Source organism: Muscardinus avellanarius (genome assembly GCF_963383645.1).
Source record: "Muscardinus avellanarius genome assembly, chromosome: 7".
In the NCBI taxonomy this organism is placed as follows: Eukaryota; Metazoa; Chordata; class Mammalia; order Rodentia; family Gliridae; genus Muscardinus; species Muscardinus avellanarius.
The window spans coordinates 116075052-116102639 of NC_137793.1; the positions used below are offsets into that span (position 1 = coordinate 116075052).

General features: G+C 49.2%; 1 protein-coding gene across 1 annotated transcript in view; it reads left to right on the top strand.

Moving 5' to 3' along the window:
• Positions 1 to 9316: 9316 nt before the first annotated feature.
• ADCY10 (adenylate cyclase 10) overlaps positions 9317 to 27588 on the top strand; it is a gene marked incomplete at both ends in the record, with an annotated part of 59626 nt that continues 41354 nt past the window's right edge. The window contains 11 exons of the mRNA XM_080699097.1: positions 9317 to 9451; positions 10678 to 10795; positions 12254 to 12292; positions 12380 to 12523; positions 14041 to 14246; positions 16684 to 16780; positions 19523 to 19611; positions 21518 to 21709; positions 22702 to 22820; positions 23351 to 23427; positions 25951 to 26140. Of these exons, the coding sequence (XP_080555223.1) occupies positions 9317 to 9451; positions 10678 to 10795; positions 12254 to 12292; positions 12380 to 12523; positions 14041 to 14246; positions 16684 to 16780; positions 19523 to 19611; positions 21518 to 21709; positions 22702 to 22820; positions 23351 to 23427; positions 25951 to 26140 (1406 nt within the window). The remainder of the gene's footprint in view (positions 9452 to 10677; positions 10796 to 12253; positions 12293 to 12379; positions 12524 to 14040; positions 14247 to 16683; positions 16781 to 19522; positions 19612 to 21517; positions 21710 to 22701; positions 22821 to 23350; positions 23428 to 25950; positions 26141 to 27588) is intronic.

Genomic DNA, 27588 nt, shown 5'->3' on the forward strand with positions numbered 1-27588 from the left:
ACACATAGCTCAGTAGTAGGGCAGATGTTTAGCATGTGCAAGGCCCTGGGATAGATCCCTCAGGTGCATGCACACGCACACGTGTGCACGCGTACACACAAATTTATAAAGATGACTATATGTATGTCCTATGGCTCAGGAATTCATTTATAGGCATATTCAAGAAAAATATATACATATGTTCATCAAACCACACATATAAGAATGTTCTTAGAAACAGTAATGGAATACTTTGTGATATATTCAGGTGATGGAATACTATACTGTATTAAAAATGAACAATTATGAATAGGCATACAGCGACATCAGTGAGTGTCACGGAGATCTGAGTAAGGAAGATGGAGTGCGATTCTCTTTACATGAAGCTTAAAACGGGTAAAGACCGATGGTGCCAGAGGCCAGGAGAACAGCCGCCTTCAGGGCTCGGGGAGGAGGGTGGCTGGGTGGCTCGGGGAGGGCTTCTGGAGGCTTGGTGTGTTCTCTTTCTCTCACGTGGATCGGCCCAAGCCATACCCTATGATCTGTGCACTGTCTACATTTATGTTAGGCATCGATAAAAGTTTTAAAAGCGTTTGCAGTAAATTTAGTTTTTCACACCATATGCTTATGTGTTTGGTTTTTTTCTTTATTTGGGGACCATGAAATGAAAGTGAGCTTTGTCAAAGTGATTAGTGGCATGCTTAAAACAAGGAGGGAAGAAAGGGAGGGAGGGAGGAAGGAAGGAAAAGATGAGAAAAGGTTAGCTCGCTCTTGTCTCTAAGCTCGCTCGGCTCCTTTTAACCTCCTCTTGCTGAAGTCAGTACCCGGCCGTTCCCAAGCAGGACAGCCGTGGCGCTGCCCACAGATGCTCCCGCTCTCCTGCTCCGCTCCCCAGAAGCTGGGTGTGTCTGGTGGCTTGTGCTGGTCGACTTCGCGAGCAGAAGTGAGATATGCGTCTTCAGGGTGAAGGGACACGAGCGCACTGCACGTCCCTTTCCCATGCCTGAGCCATCACAGCGTCCCGGCAGCAGAGGCGAGCCCGGCCACCCACCAAGGGCCTGAAGGGCAGCCAGCCCACAGTGGGCGAGAGAGAGGGCTGCGTGATTTCAAGACGCTGAGATTTGGGAATTATTTGTCCGTGAAGCACAACCAGGCTACCTTGATGGACACATTGTATTGACCAGTCTGTCTTTTCTGGAATCCCTAGGTAGCCTCATCTTTTGGAACTCAGAAAAACAGACACTGCCAGGAGACATACCCAACACAGGGCCCATTAGTTACCGGGATGTGCCCGGGGAAGGCGGACCTTCGCACCCACCAAACCCTAAAGGAAGCCATGAATACAGGAGCCTGTGGGTCCTTATCCATCCTGCCGACCTGAGTGGGACGGAGGGGAGACCAAGCACTGGCCAAGAGGAGTGATATGGGCTTGGGTGGTCTGTAGAAGTTGACCTTCTTTATGGAATACTGTTTCAAATGATAGGCTTTCAGCCGGACGTGGTGGACACGCTTGTAATCCCCGCGCTTCGGATGCAGAGACAGGAGGATCACACAGGTTCGAAGCCAGCCATGCTGGCTTAAGAGACACTGTTTCAAAAATATAAAATAGGTCTGGGAGTGTAGCCCAGAGATAGAAGGGCTTCCAGGAACCCCACTACCACCAAAAAAACAAAAACAAGAGCCGGGTGTGGTGGCGCATGCTTGTAATCCCCGCGCTTGGGAGGCAGAGACAGGAGGATTGCGCAGGTTCGAAGCCAGCCACGCTGGCTTAAGAGACCCTGTTTCCAAACAAAAAAATATAAAATAAGTCTGGGAGTGTAGCCCGGAGGTGGAAGGGCTTCCAGGAACCCCAGTACCACCAAAAACAAAACAAAACAAAACAAAAACAAAAACAACAACAAAAAAATGATAGGCTTTTAGCTTGTAATACACGTGCTTGGGAGGCAGAGACAGGAGGATCACACAGGTTTGAAGCCCCTCGCTGACTTAAGAGACCCTGTTTCCTAAAAAAAATATAAAATAGGTCTGAGAGTGTAGCCCGGAGGTGGAAGGGCTTCCAGGAACCCCAGTACCACAAAAAAAAAAAAAAAAAGAAAGAAAAAGATAGGTTTTTATTTTATTATTTATTTATTTTTGGTACTGGGGATTGACCTCAGAGGCATTCTACCTGGGAGCTATAACCCCGGCTCTATTTTATTTTTAATTTGAACCAGGGCCTCATGAAGTTGCTGAGGCTGGCCAAGAACCTGCAATCCTCCTGTCTCAGCCTCCCAAGGACTGGGGTGACAGGCATGAGCACCACTGGGTACCGGTTTTCTGTGTGACTGCCGTGGTGGAATTTTTCCTATTACACATCATATACTGATGTGTGCACAAGTAAGCAACTTTGTGTTTAGACCATCTTGAAAAAGAAGAAAGAAGGTGATGTGCACATATGAATGTGTCACTTTGAATCTCACGTGATGTATAATCACAATGCACCAATAAAAGAAGGAAAAAAGTGTGCCATCTGTCATTTTCTAGCCTGTATCTTGTTTGCCACTGTTACTTGAGGGGACTCACATTACACTTTTCAATTCTTATATTTGTAGATATAAGTTGTCTAGGAATGGCAACACAGGTTTATTTTAAACTACTGGGTGAGTCGGGCGTGGTGGGCACGCTTGTCATCCCAGCATTCGGGAGGCTGAGACCAGAGGAGCGCCGTTCGCGGACAGCCTCAGCTACTTAGTGAGCCCCTCTGCAACTCAGTGAGACCCGGTTTCAAAATAAAGAATAAAAAATAGGGCAGGAGGTGTAGCTCGGAGGTCGAATCCCCTTGGGTTCCACCCCTAGACCCGCAAAAAACAAAACAAAACAAAACAAAAAACTACTGGGCGCTTTATTGCTACTTTCTGACCTTGGGGTTTAATTTTTTCTTAGCAATAGTTGTTACTATTTAATTGTCTACAGCAGAGAAAGCAACAACAAGAAGTGTGTAGCCCCTCTCTCTACCTTATTCTTTATTTATTTGGTACTGGGGATGGATCCCAGGGGCAGTCTACCTCTGAGCTACACCCCCAAACCTATTTTATTTCTTTTTTCTTTCTTTTTTTCTTTTTTCTTTTTTTTTTTTTTTTGCTGGTCTGGGGATGGAACCCAGGGGCATTCGTGCTCCGAGCTATACCCCCTGCCCTATTTTTTATTCTTTATTTTAAAACAAGTTTTCACTGAGTTGCAAAGTGCCTCACTAAGTAGCTGAGGCTGTCTGCGAACTGCGATCCTCCAGTCTCAGCCTCCCGAATGCTGGGATTACAAGCCTGCGCCACCACGCCCGGCTCTATTTTATTTCTAATTTGGAAGCAGGGTCTCACCTGTGGAGGGCCTTGCTAGGTTGCCAAAGCTGGCTTTGAACCTGTGACCCTCCTGTCTCAACCTCCCAGGTGCTGGGATCTCCGATGTGGGCCACCTCGCCTGGCTCCCCCAGGCTCTCTTGACTTTAGCATTGTTCCTAAATCTCAGTTCGCTTTGGGCATTCAGTGTTCTCATTTTGGGGAGTACTGAGGATCAGACCCAGGGCTTCACACATGCTAAGCATATGCTTAACACTGAGTTCTATCCCCAGCCCAGCTTTTCTGTTTAAACGTTATAGAATATCTAGCATGTAGTACTCATTTTTGGAGCACTACATTTTTAGAGGTTTCTATACATTTTAAAGTTTGTCGGTTAAATACTAATGTTTTCTGACAAAGCAAAGCTGCGCCAGGCATGGTGGCGCACACTTGTAATCCCTGCGCTTGGGAGGCTGAGACAGGTGTATCGCACAGGTTCAAAGCCAGCCTCAGCTTCTTAGTGAGGCTCTCAGCAACTCAGTGAGACCCTGTTTCCAAATAAATTATGAAAATAGGGATGGGGGTATAGCCCAGAGTTAGAAAGCCCCTGGGTTCTACCCCCCAGGACTACAAAAAAAAAAAGCAAAAGAAAGAAAGAAAAGCTGGGCATGCATGCCTGTAATCCTAGTACTTGGGAGACCGAAACAGGAGAATCACAGGTTCAAAGCCAGCCTCAGTAACTCAGTGAGGCACACACCAACTTATGGAGACCCTGTTTCCAAATAAAAAATAAAATAGGGCCGGAGCTGTAGTTTAGAGGTAGAACACCTCTGGGTTCAATCCTCAGCACCACACACACACACACACACACAAAAAGCAATGCTTTTCTAGTCAGGCATAGTGGCACATGCCTGTAATCCCAATATTTGGGAGTGTAAGATAGGAGGATCACAGGTTCAAGGCCAGCCTCAACAACTTAGTGAGACAAAAAAAAAAAACTTTTTAAGAACTGAGAACAGGGGACTTCCGGGAAGATGGCGACGGAGAAAAGTGGGGCTTACGAGCCCCGCTAACAACCAATCTTTATTACCACAAAATCAGCGCCTTTCATAGCCAGAAAACACCATCAGCAGAGAAACAAAAAATGTAATTACAAGGGACAGAGAAAAAGAGGGCTGGAAAAACGAGACACCAGAAAGAAACCAGATCGCAGTGCTACGGCTGGAGCCACAGCGTGGAGCGGCAGGTGCCATCTTCCCTTGTAGCACCAGGCTCCAGAGAGCAGGGGGACTCATAACGGAGCTCAGAACCAGAGAGGAGATAAGCCGGCCTCACACCCGAGCAGCAGTGCCTTACTGCCGGCGGCAGCAGCGAGCTCACCGGATGGCACCAGACCAACGCACTCAACAGCCCACCAAGCTTCAGAGAGGAGTGGCGGACAGCGAGCCGAGGTGAGCCGCTGCGGAACAGCCGGGCGGGATTTGGCAGATTTCTCGGCGCAGGGAGCATCTAAAGCTCCCAGAGGCTGGGCTCAGCACACCCTGCAGGGACTCAGAGCAGAGCTCAAAACCAGAAAAGAAATACACCAGCCTCACGGCCAAGGGCAGGTCAGCGGTGCCATATTGTCACCGGCGGCAGCAGCAGCGAATTCACTGAGTCCACTACAGCTCCATCTGCACACTCAACAACAGTGAGTTAAATTGTGGCCCCTAGAGGAGAAATCCCAGTACTGTACTCCCAGGCACTTGACCCAGTAGGGGAGTGGCAGTGGCAGAGATATCACACCATAGGAGAACGCCCAACCTGGCACCCCCCCCCCATAGTCTAAAGCAGCCTCTATTGACTCCCTGGGTCTGAGACTGCGATACAACCCAGTAAAGGGGTAGTGAGAACCGAGATACCACAGACTCGAGATCCAGAGCACCTTAAGTGAAGTCATAGTGACCCAAGGGAAGAACCCAGAGAAGGCACAAACTCCCGAAATCATGGGAAAGAGGAATAAAAATGGAGCAATGAATGCCCACAACCCCACAACATCAGAACCTGATAAAACAGAAATTCAGAGATTTCTAGAAGATCAAATCAGGAAAATAACTGTAGAAATAATAGAGGTGCTTCGAAAAGAATTCAGAGAGAGCCAAAAAGAGATAAAGGATGCAATTAATGAAGTAAAGGCCTCAATTCAAAGTACAAACAACCCATTAGACCACATGGAGAATAGAATCTCGCTCTTAGAAGATGATCGTTCAAAAAATGAACACATAGTTTCTAATTTAGAAAAAACAATCCGACAGCAGGAATCTGACATTGAAGAAATAGGGCCCATTTTAAGAGAGCTAACCTAAGAATAATTGGAATAGAGGAGGGAAAAGAAGGTGAAACCGAAGGGATCAACAATCTCTTCAAGGAAGTAATAGAAAATTTTCCAAACATAGAGCAAGAGGTCGATACATAGGTCCAGGAAACTTATAGAACCCCCTTTAGACAGGATCGGAGAAGAGGATCCCCACGCCACATAATTGTCAAAATGACCAATGTGGAAGCCAAGCAGACAATCTTAAAGGCAACAAAAACAAAGGGCCAAGTGACATTCAGAGGAAAACCAATTAGAATCACTCCAGACTTCCCAAACCAAGTCATGAGAGCCAGAAGGGCTTGGAGTAACATATTCCAAACTCTGAAAGAAAACAACTTCCAGCCAAAAATTTCCTACCCAGCAAAACTTTCTATCAAATTAGATGGGGAAATTAGAAGCTTCCATGACAAACAGAAACTGAAGGAATTTATGTCTTCAAAACCAGCGCTAGAGAAAATACTCAGAGATTAACTACAAAGAAGAAATAGGTAACACACACCAGAACCAGAGAAACAAGATTTTCCATCCAACAGACAACTAAGATTGGTTATCTGTGGAGATTCATTATTTATGTTAGTCTTTTACCTATCTCTAAATTGTATTGTTTGCTTTTATTGTTGCTAATTTTTAGGATTTCTAGTTGGAATATTAATATAGCTTCAGATATAGCATTTGGAAATATTTTATCCCATTCTATCAGTAACTTTTAACTCTGTTTACATTGTCTTTGGATATACAATTTTTTTTTTATTTTTTAGGGAGTTTGTTTACCCTTTTGTTGCCTGTGCCATTGAAATCATATCCAAGAAATCACTGCCAATTTCAGTGTTGTGAGGTTTTATGACCCAGATTTTCTTCTAAAAGTTTATAGTCTTAAGATTTATATTTAGGTCTTTTATCTATTTTGAGTTAATATTTGTATATGGTGTTAGGTAAGGGTCCAATTTTATTCTTTTTCATGTAATTATTATTTTTCAACAATATTTAGTTAAAAGATTAGTATTTCCTCCACCAAATGTTCATGGAAACCTTGTCAAAAATAACTTGACAATATATGGAAGAATTTATCTCTAGGCTTTTATTTAACTCCAATGGTTTATATATCTGCCTTTAGAACAGTACTACACTGTTTCAATTATTGTAGCTTTATATAGTTTGAAATCAGAAAATATACATCTTCTAGCTTTGTTCTTCTTTGAGATTGTTTTGGGTATCTAGAGTCCATATTCCATATCAGGATAGATTTTTTTTCTGAAAAATAAATAAATAAATGTCACCTAAAAAAAAAAGAAAACAATATTATTTGATAAGAAAAAAAGCAAAAAGAAATATTGAAATGTTATCTTTAAGTCATCAAAAGCTTGGTATCAGACAAATGAAACTATTATGTGAGATTATCATCGTTAATATTGGATAAATTGCTATAAAACTAGATGTCAAACACTAAGCCAAGCATGGGAAGGAGGGATGGGGAGGGAACGGGGTGGGGATTGGGTGGGGGCTGACTGGGCGATGTGTGCATGTATGTCTACAAAAGTATTTTCTTTATACCATTATGATGTATGAATACAGTGCACCAATAAAAAAAAAAAGAACTGAGAACATAGTTCAGATGCACAATGACCCAGGATCCAATCCCTAGGACCAAATAAATAAATAAATAAATAAATAAATATATGCAATTGTCTTTTCCCTTCTAATATTCTTGGACCTGTGTCTAGTTGAAATTACTAACCAGTTCCTACCTATTAGCCAGAAATATACCAAAAACAACAGGTTTGTAGGGTTCTTTTCTTGTCAATTTTCTTCTTTTCTGTGCCATCTCTTCCAGGAATGTGGTTTGCTCTGCAAAGGCTGAAGATGCCCTAACTGCCCAGGCTGCTGGGGCATGGGTTTGCGACGTGTAGGCATGAGCATTCAGTGCCTCGAGCTGCACACGCCTTAGGCAATCCTAGTCTTCTCAGAAGCAACTGGGCAGCAAGTTGGAATTTCAACACTGCCCTCCGCTCAGAGCCCGCAGCTTCCCGCGTTCCTGGCTGGCTGTCGGCCTCACACCACACCCTCCCTCGCGCACCCTTTGGTGACCTTTCCTTCTCTATATTTAACGTTACAATTCAGTGGACTTAACCTGTCGTTTATATATAATGTTATCACCCTCATCTACGTGTAAATATGCGCAAACTCACATCTACACTTGTCATTTAACTATTCTGTTCTTAGCGTACTAGGGCTGGAGCCCAGGGACATTCTACCTCTGAGCTACACCCCAGCCCTAGTCCTTATTTTTTATTTTAAAAAAAGTTCAGGAGCCGGGCGTGGTGGCGCACGCTTGTAATCCCCGCGCTTGGGAGGCTGAGACAGGAGGATCAAACAGGTTCGAAGCCAGCCTCAGCTACTTAGTGAGGTTCTTAGCAACTTAGTGAGACCCTGTTTCCAAATAAAATATAAAAAAAGGTCTGGGAGTGTAGCCCGGAGGTAGAAAGCCTCTGGGTTCCACCCCCAGTACCACCAAAAAAAAAAAAAAGTTCAAAATAAGTTGCAGAGGGTCTCACTAAGTAGCTGAGGCTGGCCGCGAAACTGCAACCAACCCTCCTGTCTCAGCCTCCCGGGGACTGGATCACGGCCATGTGCCACACACCCAGTTTGTAACTGAACTTTTCAAAAAGGAAAGGGAAAAAGGGAGAGCAAGGAGACAGTGACAGTGACTCAGGAGGCTAAAGTAAGAGGATCACAAGTTCGAGGCCAGCCTCAGCAACTTAGGGAGTTCCTTGACTCAAAAATAAAGCCAGGCGTGGTGGTGCATGCCCAAGTCCCTGTACTTGGGAGGCTGAGACATGAAGATGGCAGGTTCAAGACCAGGCCCAGCAATTTAGTGAAACTCTCAGCAACCTAGAGAGACCCTGTTTCAAAACAAAAAATAAAGCCAGTCCTGGTGACACATACTTGTAATCTCAGTACTTAGGAGGCAGAGACCTGTGGATCACAGGTTCACGGCCAGCCTCGGCTACTTAATGAGCCCCTCCACGACTTAGTGAGAGCCTGTTTCAAAATAAAGAATAAAAAACAGGGCTAGGGATGTAGCTCTGAGGTAGAACGCCCCTGAGTTCCATCCCCAGTATGGCAGTAAGTAAATAAATATATAAATACACACATAAGCAAGCAAATAAGCAAATATAAAAAGTGCTGAGGATTTGGTTTAGAGGTAGAATGTCCCTCGCTCCATCCCCACTAACACGTACACACAGTAAAATACAAAAAGGCTGGAGATGTCGCTCAGTGGCCGAGAGCCCCTGGGTCAATCCCCAGCACCACGAATGAATGCATGAATTCGTGAATGGGGGCGAGGTGGGGAGGGGGACACAAGACCGCAGGAAGACAGAGGGCTGAGGGTCGGCCGAGTGAAGCGCACCCGCCCACCTGCCCCCTGGGGACCCGGGGACCCGGAGGCCAGCTCCCTGCCCTCAGCAAGGGCGCCATTTCCGTGGCAGCTGTGTGGCTGACGGTCCAGTGCGTGGTCCTGTGGACGCGCAGCTCCCTGGCCACCTAAGCCGGCCATGGGGGGGAGTGAGGAAACCCGCCTCCCACTTCCTCCGTCCCAACTTTTCTTTGTAGAAGACCTCTTCGGGGCCCGCCTCCCGTCGCCCAGGTCTCGGGGCCATTGGGCCTGGACATGCAGACTAAGAAGGAAGAGCTGCAGGACCGGGCCATCGTCAGGATCGCAGCTCACCTGCCGGACCTCCTGGTCTACGGGGATTTCTCCTCCGAGCTGCCCTCCGTGGACTACTTCGATGGGGTCCTGATGTTCGTGGATATCTCAGGCAAGTGCGGAGGGGCGCCTGTGTGTGTGGGTGAGCGGGAGGCGGCGGAGCTCACAGCTCAGGCGGGGCTCACAGAGCAGCCCGTGCCCCAGCTCCGGGCTGCTCCTTCACTGGACCCCCCCCAGGCGCAGGGGGCCGGCCTCTGAGCCCAGCTCCGGCCTTTCCCAGCGTCCAGACCTAGGCGTGTCATTAAGATGCCCGAGGCCCACACCTGGAGCCCCAGGCTCCAGCGTCTCTACTCCAATTTTACCCCAAGCCCCACTTGGCCCTGTCAAAACTGGCCTCAAAACTGGCCTCCGTAGATGTTTCTGCTCTAATGGTGTACTTGCAGCTGGGCACAGGGATGCATGCCTGTGATCCCAGTACTGGGGAAGCTGAGACGGGAAGATCACAGGTTTGAGACCAGCCTCAGCGACTTAGCGAGGCCCTCCGCAGCTTAAGGAGATGCTATTTCAAAACAGAAAATAGGGTTAGGGTGTAGCTCTTAGGTAGAATGACCCTAGTTCAATCCTTAGTCACACACACACGCACGCGCACACACGCAATACACTTGCCACCTCTTCTGAGAGTTTTCATTACCGTGAAATGAAAGTTCAATTCCCAGTTTAAAAAATTGCAGTCATCACTGTACAGGCTGAGAGTCTGGAAGAAAGAGATATCTGGAACCTCTTCTCGACCCCTGAAATAATAAATGCAGATGGAGAAGTCAGGCGTGGTGGCACATGCTTGTAATCCCAGCGCTTGAGAGGCTGAGACAGGAGGATCGCAGGTTTGCAGCCATCCTCAGCAACTCAGTGAGACCCTGTTTCAAAATAAATTGGGAAAAAAAAACATAAAATAGGGCTGGGGGTGTAGCTTGGTAGAATATCCCTGAATTCAGTCCTCGGTACCGCTAAACATTCTAGCACTTTTTGTGTGCATGTGGTACTGGGGCTAGAGCCCAGGGCCAGTCCACCTCTGAGTTACACCCCCAGCACATTTTATCTCCTGTTTGGAAGCAGGGTCTCACTAAGTTGCTGAGGGCCTCGTGAAGTAGCTGAGGCTGGCCTCGACCTGCGATCCTCGTGTCTCAGCCTCCCAAGTGCTGCAGTTACAGGCATGTGTCACTGCGCCCGGCAAACTCTGGCACTCCTGCACAGCCGAGGCCCACTGCTCTGCACCGCAACCCTCTGGGCTCTGCTTGGTTCCTCCGAGCCGGGGAAACTAGACGCAGGTTTTTATTGCAGGTTTTACCGCAATGACAGAGAAGTTCAGCACAGCCATGTACATGGACCGGGGGGCGGAGCAGCTGGTGGAGATCCTTAATTACTACATCAGCGCCATCGTGGAGAGTGAGTGCCGCGCGGCTCACTGCACACGGTTCAAGCCGTTGGTTTTGTCTGTGTTTGTTATTTATACTTAGCACTCTTCATTTTCCCCCAGGAAGTACACGGAAGCCATTTTATTATTATTATTATTATTATTATTATTACTATTACTATTCGGAAACAGGGTCTAAGTTGCTGAAAGCCTCTGTTGCTATGGCTGGTATTGAAACTGCGATCCTCCTGTCTCAGCCTCCCAAGTACTGGGATCACAGGCACGCACCACGGCTCCCAAAGAAACCATTCTTTTCTGAAGTATGCTATAGTAAACTGAAGGAATAGATGAAGCCTCACTGATACAGGCTGCTTGAGGGGAAGGATGTTATGCATTAGTTAGAGGCTGAAATAGAGGCTTGCAAAGGACTACAACCGCAAGCCCTTTAAGTCATGCTCAGTATATTTAGATGCTTTAAATACATTTATCTGTATAACCAACACAGTCATTATGAGATTGTTGCGCCAGCCATGGTGGTGCGTGCCTTTGGGAAGCTCAGACAGGAGGATCCCAGATTCGCAACTTAGCCAGGCTCTCAGTAACCTAGAGAGACCAAAGGATCGGTAGTGACTGAGCGTGGTGGTACGTGCCTGTAATCACAATACCTGGGAGGCTGAGATAGGAGGACTGCAGGCTTGAGGACAGCCTCAGCAAGTAGTAAGACTCTCGTCAACCTAGTTGAGACCCTGCCTCAAGATAAAAGAATAGGGCTGGGACGAGGCTCAGAGGCAGAAGGCCCCCAGTTCGATCCCCAGTACCACAAAAGAAAAAAGAAAGACTCAATTTCCAGATCTACACACACAAAGGGCCAGCGGTGTAGCTCAGAGGTGGAACACCGCTGGACTCAATACCTAGTACCGCGTCCAAAAATAAACAAATAAACAAAACAAAACAAAAACCACAGAAAGAGGGGCTGTTGTATGAACAGATAAGAGTGATCCATGGGTTCCGAAGCCCTTCCGGCTGACTGACTGGAAAGCCGGGTCCCCTTTCCCCCTCTGCCGGCCATCTTGTTGGCACTCTTAACTTGAATCATTATCCACCAAGAGACAGACTGCCCTGGTCAGGTACCCTCTAGGCCTCCATGGTGCTCTAGCACCATCTACTATCAGTAATATCTTAATGCTGCTCACTAGACAGTGCTCCTCAGGCGCAAGTGTGTGGCGAGGCGTAATGGTGGTGGCCATCTGTGCCCAAAAGTCAGTGAAACCCCAGGACGGCAATAAAGGAGCCCCAGCCGCCCAGGCTGCAAGGTCCCCACTTCCTGATTCCCATGCGGCGCAGAAGGCCTCGGTGTGGGGGGCCCGGCACCCCTTCCTCCCTCGTGGAGGGAGCCACGCAAAGGGTCTTGGGGCGCGCACCAGGCCGGCCTCCGCTCTGCCGGCTGGCTGGAGGAAATCTGCCTTAGCTTGTTTCTCTCCTTTCCTCAGAAGTGTTGATTTTTGGAGGAGACATCCTAAAATTCGCAGGTAGGGGGCTGCCCGCGGGGGCGCGAGGCGGGTGGAGGGAGGCCGGGCTCTCCTCTGCAGAGGCCCGAGGCCCGGCGGTCCCCGCAGGTGACGCGCTGCTGGCGCTGTGGAAGGTGGAGCGCAAGCAGCTCAAGAACATCATCACGGTGGTCATCAAGTGCAGCCTGGAGATTCACGGGCTGTTCGAGACCAACGAGATGGAGGAAGGCTTGGATATCCGCGTCAAGATCGGTGAGGCTCCCCGGCCTCTCCCCAAGAGGGCGCCGGCCCCTCGACCTCGGGCGCCAGGCTGACCTCGTGGCTGTGTTTAGCCCCCTTATCTGTCAAGAGACTCTGAGCCAACCATGCTACCTACCCAGGAGGCCGTGAGCAAAAGCAAGCTAGTTTGCACAGTGCTTGACACACAGTAATCACTGGACAAAATCGTCCTTTTGGTGTTGTTGGTACTGAGGATTGAACCCAGGAGTATTCTACCCTTGAGCTGCACCCTCCTCACTCCTTTTTATTTTAAAACAGGGTCTCACTAGGTTGCCGAGGATCTTCTTAAATCTGCGATCCTCCTGTCTCAGCCTCCCAAGTACTGGGATTACTGGCATGTGCCACTGCACCTGGCACTAGACAATCTTTATTACTAGACTGTTGCTCTTTCTTCCTTTCGCCTTCCTTCCTCCCTCCCCTTTCAGGTGGAAAATAAGCTATCTAGTATGGGGGGGTCCGCATGGGGCAGAAAGAGAAGATGGAGAGCAAACCTTGATTCTATTTTTTTTTTTTTTGGTGGTACTGGGGTTCCTGGAACCCCTTCTACCTCTGGGCTACACTCCCAGACACCTATTTTTTATATTTTTATTTGGAAACAGGGTCTCTTAAGCCAGCGACACTGGCTTCAAACCTGCAGGATCCTCCTGTCTCCGCCTCCCAAGCGCGGGGATTACAAGCGTGTGCTACCACGCCCAGCTACCTTGATTCTATTAATCACACTTATTTAAAAGAACTGTTGAGCCGGGCACGGTGGGGCACACTTGTAATCCTAGTGCTGGGAGGCTGAGACAGGAAGGTCGCAGGTTTGAGCCCAGCCACAACAAGTAGTGAGACTCTTATCAACTTAGCAAGACCCTGTTTCAGAATGAAAGTAAATAGAGCAGGGGTCCAGCTCCGAGGCAGACTGCCTGTGTGCGCAGTCTTCAGTCCCACAAAAATAAAATTAAAGAAGTAACAGAACCATTGATCGCTTATGTTCACTCACGCACACATGCAGTGTAGTTTCAGCAAGTGGGAAGACCCTCGTCAATCTAGCGAGACCCAGTTTCAAATCAAAAATAAAATAGGGCTGGAGATTTAGCTCGGAGGTAGAATGCCCCTGGGATCCATCCCCAGAATGAACAAGTGAATAAATAGTTAGATAAATAAAGTGGGCTGGGGTGTAGCTAGAAGTAGAATTCTCCTGTGTTCAATCCCCAGTTCCTACCGATCCCCCCAAAACCTTCGGGGATTGGTGGGGCCACCTAGAGAGAAAGGGGTCACAGGAAGGACAATGAGTGGCCACGTTTCTAGCTTGTGTGTGTGGCATGGGGCTTCTAGATTTGACGGGGGCATTCTGGGAGGCGGGGAAGAGGCCTTCTCTAATTCCTACATGAAATTTTAGAGAGAGATTTCTCTGAGGAGCACAGTCACACAGGGATCCTGGCTTTTCCAAGAACCAGGGCTGCGGAGAGCTCGTGGTGCAAACGTGTGGCTTGCCTTCCTGCCAGGGCTGGCCGCCGGCCACGTCAGCATGCTGGTCTTCGGAGATGAAACACGCAACTACTTCCTGGTGATCGGCCAGGCGGTGGACGACGTGCGCCTGGCACAGAACATGGCCCGGATGAACGATGTCATCCTGTCCCCAAACTGCTGGCAGCTCTGTGACCGCAGCATGATTGAGATCGAGAGGATTCCAGACCAGAGGGCAGTTAAGGTAGGGCCGCTGTGGCTGCCTGCGGGAGGCCCGCCCGTGCCAGGGGGCCGAGTGCCTGGTGCGCGCTTGTGGGTTGGAGCGGGGGTGGGTCGTGCTGGGTCAGGTTCCTGCCAACTCCTGGAAGGAGCCCAGACTGGCGAGCCCAAGGCGGGGACGGTTAGGCTTCTCCGGGGGCCTTAGCTGCAGAATTGAGGCGTTGAGACTTGTGGCGGTGGCCTGGCTAAAGGATGAGGAGGCGTCTGCTCCCAGGGTTGCCTAGAAGCAGAGGGCATAGGGGTTTTTGTTGTTATTTGTTTTTATTTTCTTTTGCAATACTGAGAATGGAACACAGGGGCATTCTACCTCCAAGCTACACCCCCAGCCCTATTTTTGTGTGTGTGTGTGTGTGTGTGTGTGTGTGTGTGTGTGTGTGATACTGAGGATGGAACCCAGGGGCTTTCTATACCTCCGGGCTGTACTCCTAGACCTATTTTATACTTTATTTGGAAACAGGGTCTCACTAAGTAGCTGAGGCTGGCTTTGTACCTGTGCGATCCTCCTGTCTCGGCCTCCCAAGCGCGGGGATTACAAGTGTGCACCACGCCTGGCTATTTTTTATTCTTTATTTTGAAAGAGGGTCTCATTGAGTTGCGAGGACCTCACTAAGTAGCTGAGGCTGTCTGCAACCGCAATCCTCCTGTGTCAGCCTCCCAAATGCTGGAATTACAAGCGTGCACACCATGCCCAGCTCAGGGCAGGTATTTTATATTTATTTATCTTGTACTGCGGTACTGGGTGCTCTACGACTGAGCTATACCTCTCGCCTTTTTACTATTTTATTTTGACACAGGGCCTCACTAAGTTGTTGAGGCTGGCTGTGGACCTGTGACGCTCCCAAGTCCTGTGGCTGCAGGCGCGGGCCCACGCCTCGCTCTGGAGGCTGGTGTGAGGGCGTCATTGGCCTCTTCTCACTCCTCCACGCTTCTAACCCAGGACACAGGATCACTAAGCAAGCTAGGGAGGAGAGCCCCCCTGCGCTCTGCCATGTAGAAAATGCACGGGTTAGCTTGAAGATGGACTCCAAGCAGAACTGTCCTGGGGTATGGCCTTAGAGAATCTGTTCTTTGAGGGCATGAAGGGCGGGAGGGCTGGGTGCTAGGAAGGGAACCCACAGCACCGCATCGTGTGGGTGACGGCCGAGACGAGGGCCTGGGCCTACAGCCCGCAGCCCCCAGCCGCGCGCTCTCCAGCCCCACGCGGCCCCGCTGCAGGACCGGCCCGGCTAGCAGCACCTCCGGGCCCCCATCTTCTTAACTTCTTTAAAAATTGTTTTAATTTGGAATGAATTTTCATCTCATAGAAAACTTGCAAAAATAACATGGAGACTTGTCACGCAGCCTTCACCTCGCTTCCCTGCAGCTACCATCTTACATCACCAGGGCAGACGCCGGGAGTCGCCAGTGGCATCGCGGTGTTCACTGCTCAGAGGCTTCCATCTGAATTGTACCCAATTTCCACGGTGCCCTTCCTGGAATGTTCCAGGAGTCTGCACATGGCCTGCATGGCATTTGGAACAGCCCTTTTCCTGTCTTTTGTGACCTTGACCCTTTAAAGGAGTGCTGATGAATTGTTGGATTTATTTATTTATTTTTGCAGTACTGGGGATGGAACCCAGGGGCATTCTACCTCCCAGCTACGCTCCCAGGCCTATTATTATTATTATTATTATTATTATTATTATCATTATTATTATTTTTGCAGGTCTGGGGATGGAACCCAGAGGCATTTGGCCTCCGAGCTACACCCCCTGCCCTATTTTTTATTCTTTATTTTGAAACAGCGTCTCACTAAGCTGCGGAGGCCTCACTAAGTAGCTGAGGCTGTCCGCAAACCGCGATCCTCCAGTCTCAGCCTCCCGAATGTTGGGATTATAAGCGTGCGCCACCATGCTTGGCTTATTCTTTATTTTTGAAACAGTGTCTCACTACATTGTGGAGGGCCTCACTAAGTAGCTGAGGCTGGCTGTGAACCTGCGACCCTCCTGTCTCCACCTCTCGAATCCTGGGATGACAGGTGTGCACCTCCACACCCAGCTTCTCCTTGGACTAAGCCTGTGTCACAGAATGAGGTCTATGATCCTATCACTGGTGATGTCCCAATGCCTCCAGGGGCATTAAAAAGTTAGCCCTTTTTAGGTTTTCTTTTTAGTTTCGTTTGAGCAGGGTAATGGACTCCACCTTGCACATGCTAAGCACATGGTCTCTCCGAGCGACACTCCCACCCCCAAATTTTCTATTTAAAATTACAGTTGTATAAATTGGTGCGCTTTAAAAGCTAAGCATGCAGGTCCCTGGCGACCGTATCCTAGTTCCTGGAGAGCACACCCTCGGGCTGCGAATCTCACCCAAGGGTCAGGTGGCCTCAGGGTGACTGCGACGGCTCCTCTTCCTTTCCTTAGGTTAACTTCTTGAAACCACCCCCGACTTTTAACTTTGACGAATTCTTCACAAAGTGTATGAGCTTCATGGACTATTATCCTTCTGGTGAAAACAAAAGTAAGTGCCCCCGAGGAGCAGCAGCCAGGGCCACTGCAGGGCCCTGCGCGCCTTTGCCCCCAAGCCTGTGTGTCACACGCTCCTGGTCCTGGCAGCAGAGAGGCCCTCCGGCCCCAACAGCAGGAGGAGTCCCGTCCCTCCACCTCTCCCCCACACTGACCCCCTTCTGCCACCTTCCAAACCTTTGTAGGTCTCTCCAAGACAAAAGATCTTATTTTTGTGTGGTACTAGAGATTAAACCCAGGGGCCTTCTATCTCTGAGCTACACTCCCAGCCCTTTTTTTTTTTTTTTTTAAATAATCTTGAAACAGGGTCTTCCCAAATTGCTGAGGCTGTCCTCAAACCTGTGATCCTCCCGTCTCAGCCTCCCAAGTACTGCGATGACAGGTGTGCTCCACCAGGCCCAGCAAGGGTTCTTCAGCACAGCCCTCTCTGCGGCCATTTGTATGTCTTACCTCAGCCTTTTCACGGGGTCGTTTCGTTCTCTGTTGAAAGCCTCTCCTCCCTCCAGCCCTCTGTCTGTCGATTTCTTCAAGACCACCTGTGACTCATCAGTGTGTTCTTGAGCAGGGGGCTGTCAGAGTAGAGAGGAGATGCAGGGTTGTCCAGCCCCACTGCCTTTTCCCAGGTAGCAAAGTAGGAGAGAGCCGGGACAGTGGAGTGACTCGCCGAGGGCCACAGATCACGCGAGTGGGGAGCTGCAACACAAGAGGTGGTCATGCCGCCGGGCAAGATTACGGCTATACGTGTGTGTGTGTGTGTGTGTGTGTGTGTGTGTGTGTGTATGGAGGATTGGACACAGGGGCATTTTACCTCTGATCTACCCCCCAGCTCTATTTTTTATTCTTTATTTTGAAACAGGGTCTCACTAAATTGCAGAGGGCCTCACTAAGTGGCTGGGGCGGGTGCCTCTCCAGTACTGGGGTTACAGGTGTGTGCCACTACGCCTGGCTAAATCAGTTTAAAGCTCATTATTGAGCCGGGCATGGTGGCACACGGTTGTAATCCCAGCATTCAGGAGGCTGAGACTGGAGGATCGCAGTTCATGGACAGCCTCAGCTACGTAGTGAGGCCCTCTGCAACTCAGTGAGACCCTGTTTCAAAAAATAAAAAGACTAAGCCGGGCTTGGTGGCTCACACTTATGATCCCCGCATTTGGGAGGCTGAGACAGGAAGGTTTAGGCTCATAGACAGCCTCAGCTTCCTACTTAGTGAGGCCCTTGCAGCTCAGTGAGACTCTGTTTCAAAATAAAGACTAAAAAATAGGGCTGGAGGTGTAGCTCGGAGGAAGAATGCTTCTGGGCTCCATCCCCAGTACTGCAAAACAAAAAATAAAAATAAATAAATAAATAAATAAATAAATGACTAAAAAATGGGGCTGAGGGTGTAGCTTGGAGGTACAGTGCCCCTGGGTTCCATCCCCAGTACCACAAATAAATAAATAAATATTATTATTGGCTTTACTTTGTGACTAGAGTCAAGCAACACTTCACTTCATAAAATACAGTGTTTCTGTGAGCACAGCAGACGGGGTTAATAGTGCAAAAGGGCCAAGAAAACATAAGAGCAACAAGCCGATTGGTCACTTCAAAGTTCCTTTACTTGTACGGTAGGGACAGGGAGACAGAACAATAGAAACGCTGTTGGGCAACCCTGGGCTATTTCTGATCACCCTTTTTGTGTAAGAATTAAGGCAAAGGGAACTTTCTCATGCCAGTTACAAGGTGTGTTTGGGAGATTTGGCTGTTATCGCTAGATTTTTTCTAGAGTAGAGAGGTCAGACAAACAGCTTAGTTTTAGTTTGGTGACTTGGAACTTTTGTGCGATCGATTCCATTCAGATGTTCAGTCTGTCTGTTGGCCTTGACCCCAAACCATGGTCTCCTGTAGCTTTTATTCAACAACCGCAGCTGGATCAGAAGCCAGTTTCCTGAATCTTCCTCCCGCTGTCCCTTCCACTCTCCCACCCCCTCATTCTGACCCCAGCCTCCTCTGCTGCCCTCCCCTCCTCTGTCCCGTCTCATCCTTCTTGGCAATAGTTTTAGCTCAAGTCCAGCGGTGAACCTCTTCTTCCACGATGACAATTAGATCAGGGTTTTAAGCTACCTGCAACTGAATTTCGGGAAGCCCGACATCCATAAACCCCCCTCAAGCTGCGTGTGGTGGTGCGCGCTTGTAATCCCAGCATTTGGGAAGCTAAGACAGGAATATCCGGGTTCGCGGACAGCCTCAGCTACTTAGTGAGGTGCATTGCAACTCAGTGAGACCCTGTTTCAAAAATAAAGAACAAGCCAGCTGTGGTGCTGTATGCTTGTAATCCCAGCATTCGGGAGGCTGAGACAGGAGGATCATGGTTCAAGGACAGCCTCAGCTACTTAGTGAGGCCCTTGGTAACTTAGTGAGACCATGTTTTAAAATAAAAAATAGGATAGGGGGTGTAGCTCGGAGGTCAAATGCCCCTGGGTTCCAGACCCACAAAAAATAAATACATAAATAAAAAAATAAAGAATAAAAAATAGGGCTGGGGGTATAATTGGAAGCAGAATACCCTTGGGTTCCATCTCCAGTATCGCCAAAAAAAAAAAAAAAAAAAGAACCCCTCTTTGAATTGATTCCTTGGCCTCGAGGTGTCCCCGGGCCTCCTGAGTGACTGTGAGGACAGCAGTCCTCGCAGGAAGGCTCCCGTCTGCAGCGGTGCTGGGCCGAGCCCCCTCTGCGCCAGCCCTTCTTTCTCCTCTCCTAGACCTGCTGAGGCTGGCCTGCATGCTGGAGTCTGACCCTGAACTGGAGTTGTCTCTTCAAAAGTATGTGATGGAAATAATTTTGAAGCAGGTATTTTTATAATTTATTGATTTGGGTGTATCAGAGAATTCAGACAGCTGGAAATTTTTAATAGACAAAACAAGCCAGGCGTGGTGGTGCACACCTGTAATTCTAGTACTTGGGAGGCTGAGACAGGAGGACCACAGACTCGAGGATAGTCTCAGCAAGTAGTGAGAATCTCAGCAACCTAGTGAACATTACCCCAGTGTAACGGGGCACAGCAGGTGCTCCCCATGGTGACGTGAAGCCGAGGAAAAGAGCCAAGGGTGGGCCGACCGCTTCAGCAAGTGAAACGCGCATTGGGCACTGGGGCTCGTTCCCAACCCAGTGTCTCTCCCCAGACAGAGAACAGGGCGTTTATGGGGAAACGTAGGCCTATTCATATAGGAAAGACTTGTCATCACATGTGGGAGGAGGGGGGCACATTTCTGAACATACTCAGTCCGAGGCCATATATTTCATATTAAAAAAAAAAATGGTAGAGAGGGCCAGGCATGGTGGTGCACGCTTGTAATCCCAGGAAGTGGAAACCAGAGGATCGTGATTCATGGACAGCCTCAGCTACTTACCAAGGCACTTTGCAACTCAAGGAGACCCTGTTTCAAAACTAAAAAGACTAAAAAGTAGGGCTGGAGATGTAACTTGGAGGTAGAATGCCCCTGTGTTCCATCTCCAGTACTGAAAAAAAAAAAAAAAGTAAAGAGAAATGCCTCTGGGTGGAGAATTAATTAATTAAATTTTCATTTCATTTTATTTATTTTGAGACCAGGTCTTGCTAAGTTGCCCAGGCTAGCCTTGAACTTGAACTTCCCTGTGTGGGTCACAGCTGTGTGCCACTGTGCCCAGTTTCCATCACAGACTCTAAACCAGAAGCTTAATAAAAAGACGTGCTCTGGGTTACTAACCAGCTAATGGCAGAAGGACTGCAACCTCAGTCCTGATTCTTGGCCCACTGTAAAGCTCCATGTTTCCTGCTCACACTGTGTGTGTGGGGGATACTGGAGATTGAACTGGGGGGGGGGGTCTGACTCCAAGCCACACCCTCAACCCACTTTTATTTTTTATTTTGAAACAGGGTTAAGTTGCCTAGGCTGGCCTAGAGTCTATGATCCTGAGAATTTAGTATATAGTCAGCAAAGTTTACTCTAGGTCTCCTAAAAGGGAATCGTGACTAGGTGACTTGGGCTGACTGGGTGGCTTGAGCTGGCGCCTTGCAAGTTTCCCTGGAGGGCCTTATCTGAAACAAACACCTCTGAGCAAGCACTAGCAGCGACCCGCTAAGAGCAAGGTTGATGCCTAGACTTCCAAAGTTGGGGTGGTACCACCTTCCTAGGAGGCTGCTGGACCAATCCAGGGAGTGGTGGTAGTCTTGGGTGCAACTGGGGCCATTAGATGAAAATAAGGGGGTGATGGAGGGCCCAAAGTGCAGTGAAAAGTTCCTTTTTTTTTTTTCTGGAAAGGAGGCAATAAGTCAGTAAGTTTGGGAATCCGCAAGCAGGAATCGGATAGAAGATGAGCTTCATAATCGCTGGGGAAATTGTGCTTAGGAGTCAGGAAGGCCTGGCGGAGAGGTGACTCCTACCAGGCAAACGTCCCATAGCCTGTCCCGGTCAGCATCCGCACTGCTACAACCCAAAAGGCCTGGCGACAGAATTTACGGGAGGGAATATTTATTTGCTCACAGTTTCTGTGGAGATTTTGGGTTTGGTCCCCTAGGATGAGATTTGGATAGTGGGCTCTGTTTCCAGTGGGCTGGCCCTGCCACGTAGCTTACACATTCTGGCAATTCCCGCTTCCCCGGGGTCTCCGAAGGCTACCGCCTCCCACGGTGACTTGGGGTGCGGGTGGCGTCGGGAGGAGGGATCTGCCCCAAGGACATGTGCCGTGTGGCAGGAGGCTGCGCTCTCCCTCGCAGATTGATGACAAACAGCTTGGGGGCTATCTGTCGGAGCTTCGCCCGGTGACCATCGTGTTTGTGAACCTGATGTTTAAAGATCAGGACAAAGCGGAGGTCATAGGCCCCGCCATCCAGGACGCCTGTGTGCACATTACTTCTGTGCTGAAGGTCTTCCGAGGCCAGATCAACAAGGTGTTCATGTTTGACAAGGTAAATAAGAACTAAGGATGGGAACCCACTGACCCCATAGCTTGAGGTTAGCGTGCATGGCCGAGCACCGGTGAGACAGAAGGAATCGACAAGTAGACATTTAACCTAGAAATATCAGTCCTTATTTGCACTGAGATGGAAGGGATAGTTAGACATTTAACCTAGAAATATGTCTTTATTTGTAATTATAGGATAGAAGGAAAAGATAGAAAGTTAACCAAGAAATATCAGTCCTTTTTTTTTTTTTTTTTTTTTTTGGTACTGAAGGTTGAACCCAGAGGCATTCTATCTCCAAGGTATACTCCCAGGCCTATTTTATTCATTTAATTTTGAAATAGGGTTTTGCTAAGTTGCTGAGGCTGGTCTTGAACTTGAGATTCTCCTGTCCCACTCTCTCAGGTGCTGTGATTACAGGCATGCGCCACCATGCCCAGCTGAAATATCAGTCCCTTATTTGTAATTATGAGATGGAAGGACGAGACACTTGGCTACCTCTCAGTGTACATAAAACTCTCACCTACCACGTAGTGGATTTCCCAAGGATTTTAGGTCAGGTGTCTAACCACCCACACACCCAGAGCTCGGTTCATCTCCAAGCCACTAGTGAGCCCAGGGCCTCACACATACAAGATACATGGTCAACAGCTGAGCCACACTCAAGCCGAGCACTCCGGATTTCTGCCCTGACCTCTCCCTCCACTCTGCGGCTCCTTAGACTAAAACTGGAGCTTGCAGCCGAGACCTCAGCGCAGGGGAGAGGAGACGGGAGCGCTCACAACAGGCTCACCACCACCCACTGCCTCTGCCAGCCCTTGACAAGTCCAGTATCAAGGCACCAGAAGTCATATGAAGTTGACTGATGATAAGATCGGTGTGAGAGAGATTGGGGTGGGATCTGGCCTAGAACCGCCACCAGCTGCAAGGCCCCCGGGCCCAGCTGGCCCCGCTAGAAGGGCCTGGTGCCACGGTGACCCTCGTGACCCTCCTCGCAGGGCTGTTCCTTCCTCTGTGTCTTCGGTTTTCCCGGGGAAAAGGCACCCGACGAGGTCACCCACGCGTTGGAAAGTGCTGTGGACATATTCGACTTCTGCTCTCAGGTCCACAAGATCCGGTGAGTGCTGAGCCTAAGTCCTCCTGCAGATCTCCAGCCCTTTTAAAAGACGGGGTGGGAGGCCAGGGGACCCGGAAGAAGAAGGAAAAGAACTAAGGCCTTAGTTCTGTGTCTCCGTGTTCAGTCACTGCAAGCTAATCACAGAGGACGGAGGAATCGCTTTCTGAGAATCCTTTCCTATCCCATCCCCGCCTCTCCCACATGGTCTGCTCTCTCTAAGCTCCTTGTTTGTTTGTTTGTTTGTTTGTTTTTGTCATGCTGGGGATGGAACCCAGAGGCACTCTACCTCCGAGCTACACCCCCAGCCTTTTTTTTCCGTTCTTTATTTTGAAACAGAGGCTCACTAAGTTGCAGAGGGCCTCACTAAGAGGCTGAGGCTGGCCACAAACCCCGAGCCTCCTGTCTCAGCCTCCCGAATGCTGGGATCACAAGCGTGCGCCCCCACGCCCGGCTGCACGGTGTCTTTCTTAAAGATTACTTTTATTTAATGCTCGTCAACTTCCTGTCTTCTCCCTCAACTCCCCGGCCAGCACTGTGTCCATCGGCGTGGCCAGCGGGATTGTCTTCTGCGGGATCGTGGGGCACAGCGTGAGACACGAGTACACAGGTGCGCGGGCCACGGGGTCACTTTTCCTTCGGGGCCGCAGGGCTCGCCCGGCCTTGTCCTCAGAGAGCCTGCCGTCTCCCAGGGCTTTGCCATGGACGATTCCACTTCTGAGGCCGGGAATGAGGACAGGAAACAGGAAGGGGAGGGAGGGGCGTGGAGGGAGGGGCGTGGAGGGAGGCGGGCCCGGGGACCTGGGCTTTGGTCATCGCGTCACTTCAGCCTTGGGGTAGGTCAGGCTGCCTCTAACAGTTATATTGGGGTTACTAGAAGATATGACTCCTGACACCAGAGGGCAGCAGCGAGCAGATGTTTATTTCAGAACATTATGGCTCCCTTCTTCACCCACTTAGGTTTCAGAAAGAGTAGGTCTAAAATGCTGAGTACGAGCCAGGCGTGGTGGCCCACGCTTGTGATCCCAGCAGTTGGGAGGCTGAGACAGGAGGATCACAGGTTCGTCACCAGCCTCAGCTACTTAGCGAGGCCCTTTGCAACTCAGTGAGACCCTGTTTCAAAATAAAGAATAAAAAATAGGGCTGGGGGTGTAGCACAGAGGTAGAATGCCCCTGGGATCCATCCCCAGTACCACAAAATAAAAATATAAACAAATAAAAATAAGTTGGGCATAGTGATGCACACCTGTAATCTCAGAACTTGGGAGGCTAGGACAGGAGGATCGCAGGTTCAAAGTCAGCCTCAGCAACTTAGCAAGGCTGTCAGCAACTAAGATAGACTCTTTAAAAATTATAAAATAAGCCGGGCGCGGTGGCGCACGCTTGTCATCCCCGCGCTTGGGAGGCAGAGACAGGAGGATCGCACAGGTTCGAAGCCAGCCGCGCGCACACTGGCTTAGGAGACCCTGTTTCCAAATAAAAATGTAAAAATAGGTCTGGGAGTGTAGCCCGGAGGTAGAAGGGCTTCCAGGAACCCCAGTACCACCAAAATAAAAAATAAAAAAAAATTATAAAATAAAATAGGGTTGGGGTATAGCTTGGAGAGATAGGATGTCCCTGGATTAAATCCCCAGCGACACACACACACGCTACAATAAGAGTCTGGGGGTATAGATCAGAGGTAGAGCACCCCTGGGTTCAATCCCCAGCACCAAGAAAAAACAAATAGGCAAAGACATCAATGTGTACTAACTCACGCCCTTCATTATCCCTCTTGGTGGTGCTGGGATCAGCCCCGGGCCTTGGGCCTGGAGGGCAAGCGCTCTACCATCCAGCCAGACCGCATTCCCTGACTCATGCGTCTTCATAAACTGCCCTCCGAGTCTGGTAGTAGTGTCCATTCCCATTTACATATTAGGAACCGAGGCGTGAAGAGCTACATTTGCCCAGGTAAAATTTGCATATGGAGGTGAAGCTGGCGTTCAGACCTGCACAGCCCGACCTCAGAGTCTCTGTGCTATGGGACGCTGCCCCTTAAAGTGTGTTCTAAGTCAGTCCTCCGTGCACACCCCTCCCAGCCCCATCCACGCAGCACACACACAGTCTTGTGCCTCAGTTAGTGGTCAGTGCGGTCCAGCCTGCGCTGTCCACCTGACGGCAGGAGACCAGCCACCTCTTCTGCAGACCTGAGCCATCCGGCGCGCAAAGCCCGCCCATGCTCGAGGCCTGGCATCCCAGTACCTGTCTTCTTGGCCTCTCAGGTGAGGCAGAAACTTTGCTAATGGCTAATTGATTTAACTCTCTGAGTACTTTTTCTTTCTTTTTTTTTTTATGGTGCTGGGAATGAAACTCAGAGGCATTCTACTTCTGTGCTATACTTTCAGTCCTATTTTATTTTATATATATATATATATATATATATATATATATATATATATATATATATATATTTTTTTTTTTTTGGTGGTACTGGGGTTCCTGGAAGCCCTTCTTCCTCCGGGCTACACTCCCAGGTCTATTTTATATTTTTGAAACAGGGTCTCTTACGCCAGCGCGGCTGGCTTCGAACCTGCGCGATCCTCCTGTCTCCACCTCCCAAGCGCGGGGATTACAAGCGTGCACCACCACGCCCGGCTTATTTATATTTTTTGGTGTCACTGAGGGTGGAACCCAGAGGCTTTCTACCTCCAGGGTATACTCCCAGACCTATTTTATACTTTATTTGGAAACAGGGTCTCACTAAGTTGCTGAGAGCCTAAGTGGCTAAGGCTGGCTTTGAACCTGTGCAATCCTCCTGTCTCAGCCTCCCAAGTGCAGGAATTACAAGCACGCGCCACCACGCCCGGCTTGTTTTATTTTTTATTTTGAAACAATGGTCTCACTAAGTTGCTGAGGCTAGCTTTGAACTTGTGATCCTCCCGTCTCAGCCTCCCAAATAGTAGAATTACAGGTGTGTGCCACCATGCCCGGCCTTTGAGTACTTTCTAAGATAGCCATTGGCCAACTCTGGACAGTGGAAGGCAAGGTCCCCTGTCACTCTTGAGAGGCCCATCGAGGGAGGCGGGACGCCGCCCGGGTCACACGTAGCTCAGCGTCCGCTCTTCCTGCCGTTGACCTTCTCTTCCTGTTGCAGTCATTGGTCAGAAGGTCAACATAGCCGCCAGGATGATGATGTACTATCCGGGAATCGTCACCTGCGACTCCGTCACCTACAGCGGCAGCAACCTTCCAGCCTACTTTTTTAAAGAGCTGCCGAAGAAGGTTATGAAAGGTGTTGGAGATTCTGGGCCAGTCTATCAGTGTCTGGGCCTTAACGAAAAAGTGTGAGTGTGGGCTTTGGGTTTTTGCAGTATTTTCTGGAAAATACTGCAAAGAAGTAGGAGGATTACGACAGCAAAGCAATTGGCCGTCCACTGAGACTCAAAGCCATTCCACGAGACTTAAGCCTACACTCTCCTGGACCAAGGCCAACTGCAAAATCCTTGGTCTTTCCTCCACCCTCCTGATATTACCATGCAGTGAAGGCTCCCCTTCCTCCTGAGCATCCAGGCGATTCTCCAGTGGTTGTGCAAACAGGGCATGGGTCCTTGGTTGGAGTGCCATTGACACCAGACAGACCCGCACCATTAATGTCTACTGTAGACACAGTGTGTGCCCAGGCCTTGACGAAAGAGAGTAAAGAGGCTCCCTTCTAGGTCCTCGGGGAAACATATCCCTAAAGCCCAGCTTTGATGTGTCGTGTCTCTTTGGGGCTTAAAATTAATTATCTAGAGGCTTCCAATCATTTTCCCACTTTAGTACTGGACACTGAACCCAGGAGCATTCTACCTCTGAGCTACATCCCCAGCCCAATTTATTTCTTATTTGGAAAAAGGGTCTCGCAAGTTTACTGAGAGCCTCACTAAGTAGCTGAGGCTGGCATTGAATCTATAATCCTCAATCTCAGCCTCCCAAGCACTGGGATTACAAGCGTGCAGCCCCACACCCGGCTGCTTCCAACCACTTTTATGATACTGTTCAAATTCCTGGCTCTGACATACAAGGCAGCCACCCCCCTCCCCACTTCATCTCCTCCTGTGCCCCCTCCTCCGGGGCGTTTAAGTGGATTGTCCTCACCAGCACCCCACCCCTGTGGTCCTCTCCTCTGTGTAACTTTGCAGTACGGCTTCTGTTAGAGCATTCACCGTCGCGCTATTTATTTATTTATTTATTTATTGTGGTGTCAGGGATTGGATCCCGGGCCACACACAGGCCAAGCACATGCTCTACCACTGAGGTACACTGCATCCCACCGCTCCTGTCATGATTATTGACTTGCTCTGCCTTTCACTAAGCGTTCACTTTGAGCTCCTTGAGGATAGCCATTCCTTCTTACCCACTCTGATGTGCCCAGTGCCTGGCACGCCGTAGGTCCTTGATAACGAAGAGTAAATGAATGGGTGCACGGAATGCCTAGCAAGCTGGAATGTGGGGCTCAAACGGTCAGCAGGACCGGGCTGCAGCTACTCAGGGAGACATGAGCGCCTCTTGCTCCTGGGGTCTAGCACTCTGATGGTTGCATAGGTCATCCTAAGATGCTGATTGAATAAGGGAATGATAAATGAAAAATTTTTAATGAGCATTTATTAAATGTAGGCATTTATCTCAAAATATGCCGTGGATCCTTAAGACTGACTAGATGAGATAGAAACAGTTATTATCTCCATTTTATAAGTTTAAGAGCTGAGACTCAGCCAGGCCTGGCGCCACACACCTGTAACCCGGTACTTGG